The following is a 3,582-nucleotide window of genomic DNA, read 5'->3' on the forward strand; positions in this document are numbered from 1 at the left end:
GACGATGAACTTCCTGTCGGACTGGCTGCCTTTGGCCCCACTCAGGGACGAGGAAATCTACGGCGCAGGGGTCGCAATCAAGGAAGAGGCCAGCGAAGGTGTCACCGAAGAGACGTGTGTGGAAATTAAGGAAGAAAGCCTTGATTACGCAGATGAGGCAACAACAGAGCATGGATTTCCCTTCTATAAAGATCTCAAACAGGAAGATTTTGAAAGAGACTCAAGTAATGTGACTGAAGATTCCAGTGACGCATTGCCAGTAGCTCCATTCATGGCCGAGGATTTTGGGCCCAAAGGGTCATCAGATGAGGATCAGGAGGCGCACAGCGAAGGCAATGAAGAGCTTCTACATAGAAAAAGCGATGAGGAAGGTAAATGTGCTGTTTGTGACAAGAAATTCCTTTGTAAGAGCAAACTTACGACTCACATGAGAGTACATACAAAGGAGAAGCCATATAGCTGTGAGGTTTGTGAAAAGGCTTTCTCTTGGAAACATGATCGTAGTAAAGCATATAAGAATACATACAAAGGAGAAGCCGTATCCGTATATCAGTGAGGTTTGTGGAAAAGGGCTTTTTCTTTTTTTTTCTTTTCCCATAGATTATAGTCTAGTAACTCACATGAGAAGTACATACAAAGGAGAAGCCGCGTATATCTGTGATGGTTTGTGAAAAGGCTTTTTTCTATTTCCCATAAATATAGTTCTAGTAACTCACATGAGAAGTACATACAAAAGGAGAAGCCATATAGCTGTGAAAGTTTGCAAAAAGGCCTTTTTCATTGAAAACGAAATCTAGTAACGCACATGAGGAATACATACAAAGGATAGAAGCCATACTAGCTTGTGAAGTATGCAAAAAGGCTTTTTCCGGAAACAAGATCTATGTGTTAGTCACATGAGGTACATACAAAGGTTATGAAGTTCATTATAGCTGTGAAAATTTTGCGAAATTGTAAGGTTTTTTCATGGTGTGGTGTGTGGTTTGGTGGGTGATGGTTTCATTTGGTTGTTTATAGTGTTCACGGAGTGGTATGTTAGTAATACGGGTAATTAAACTACAAAGGTTTGTTAATTGGCTACTCATACGGAGAGTACATGTAAGACAAACTTTTTGGGCTTTTACAAGCTTGCAGATGCATTGTAGATACCAATGGATACACACATGAAAGGAAGTGACTTTTGGCTTATAGCAGTCGCATTCAATTGCCCTTGGTTAATAAACAGTTAATCCAAACAGGACTTATGTTTCTTTCTCTTGGTGATAAATGCTTAATAAGTTGATATCAGAATGTTGGCACAAGAAACCAATCGATTTGTGAAGAGAAACCTCTTGTACCAGAGAAGGCATTGTGCCTTTGTACGGGAAATTGAGATGAGAGAGATTGGAAGGACAAGCAAACATTTTTTTTTTGTACATTGCACTAACTTGTTAATAAAGAAAAAATATAAAAAAGGAAGCTCATTTATTTCTCATATGCAACTTATTAGAACACCAAAATCAATGAATTTGAACATAATTTTGATGATTTGTACAATAGATAATTTCTGATAACCCGCCGATACCAGAGAAACGAGACCTTTTTCTCTTCTTCCTTCACTTAATATAGCGTAAACATACAAGCATAAATATGCTCTTCTGTCTTTCTGCTCTGGGGCCTGGATGGCTCTGCCCACTAGCCTGTGTTTGAAGGTTCAGTAAAAAATTCCTTCTGAATTTCTAATTAAATTCCTCAAACCCATTTAATCTAAATATTATGTAATTTCTTATGTCAAATCTATAGCACACTTGTATTCCTTACAAAGCACAATTGTCTTCTCCTGTCTCCCCTAGTCGTGGAAAGACTTTAACGTTTAAATTAACTGTCTGTCTGTATTGAATTACGTGTCTGTAGTCTGTATGAATACGTGTCTGGTCCTCTGTCCTGTATGGATACCTGTCTTCTGTCGTGTCTGTCTGAATATTGATATACGGTTGTCTGTCTGTTCTGTATTTTTTTTATTTTTGGGAAATACGGAGTCTGTCTGTCTGTATGGAATACGTGTCTGTCTCTGTCTGTATGAATACCTGTCTGTCTGTTTGAATACGTGTCTGTCTGTCTGTATGAATACGTTGTCTGTCTGTCTGTAGAATACGTGTCATCCCCCCCCACCCCACATCTGTCTGTAAGAATACGTGTCTGTCTGTCTGTATGAATACGTGTCTGTCTGTCTGTAATGAATTTACGTGTCTGTTCTGGTTCTGTCTGTATGAATACGAACCGGTGTCTGTCTGTCTGTTATGAATACGTGTCTGTCTGTCTGTTATGAATACGTGTCCTGTCTGTATGAAATTAACGTGTCTGTCTGTCTGAATGAATAAAATTTAGTTGTCGTGTCTGTCTGTCTGTATGAATACGTGTCTGGTCTGTCTGTAATGAATACGTGTCTGGTCTGTCCCTGTATGAATACGTGTCATGTCCTGTACTGTGTCTGTATGAATACTGTCGTGTACTGTCGTCCTGTACGCATACGGACTGTCTGTCTGTCTGTATGAAAAGGTAAAACTACGGTCATCTGTCTGTCTGTCTGGTATGAAATACATAATACGGAACGGTGTCTGTCTGTGTCTGTATTGAATACGTGTCTGTCTGTCTGTATGAATAGTGTCTGTTATCTGTATGAATACGTGTCTGGTCTATCATGTAAGCATACGTGTCTGTTGTCTGTCTGTCTGAATCCGTGTCTTCTGTCTGTCTGTATGAATACGTATGTCGGTCTGTCTGTATGAATACATGTCTGTCTGTCTGTATGACTTAAGTGTCTGTCTGTCAGTATGAATACGTGCTGTCTGTCTGTATGAATCACGTGGTCGTCTGTCTGTATGAATAGTGTCTGTCTGTCTGTTTGAATACGAGTATGTTGTCTGATGAATAGTGTCTGTCTGTCTGTATGAAAATGTGTCTGTCTGTTCTGTCTGAATACGTGTCTGTCTCTCTGTATGAATACGTGTCTGTCTATCTGTATGAATATGTGTCTGTCTGTCTGTTATGAATATGTGTCTGTTGACTATATGAATATGTATGTATTTTTTGTTTATGTATTTCAATATGCATTTGGCTGCATTTGTATGCGGGGCAATAGCTAATGGCGAACACTCACGGGTCTCATTTCATAATATCTGTGAGTTTTCTTATTTCCATTATTTATTACCATAATTATTTATCAATCAATCATTTTTTGTTTGTATGTCATCTTCAGGAAGACGGACGATGAAACTCTGTCGGACTTGCTGCCTTTGGCCCCACTCATTTATATAGAGAGTATAGATGTTATCTATTAGATAATATATATAAATATATATATATATATATTTATCAATGAATTAAATTTATTTATAGTATATATGTATTACACATACATATATATTATTATATATTAATATAAATATATATATATATATTTATATATATCTTTTATTATATATTTATATATATATTATATTATTATATATATTATATATATAATATATATATATATATAAATGAATTAAATAAATAAAATATATATATACACATTAATATATATCTATATATATATATATA

The 3,582-nt window shown here is 36.5% G+C and overlaps 1 protein-coding gene across 1 annotated transcript in view; it reads left to right on the top strand.

Annotated features, from left to right (window-relative positions):
• Window positions 1-3,582, top strand: part of LOC147467746 (uncharacterized) — a 28,397-nt gene continuing 24,815 nt past the window's right edge. The window contains 1 exon segment of the mRNA XM_086531043.1: window positions 1-466. Coding sequence (XP_086387169.1) covers window positions 5-466 — 462 coding nt within the window. The 5' untranslated portion in view covers window positions 1-4.

This window comes from Penaeus japonicus, unplaced genomic scaffold (assembly GCF_977035675.1).
Source record: "Penaeus japonicus unplaced genomic scaffold, GWHDUDI00000001_assembly GWHDUDI00000034, whole genome shotgun sequence".
NCBI lineage: Eukaryota > Metazoa > Arthropoda > Malacostraca > Decapoda > Penaeidae > Penaeus > Penaeus japonicus.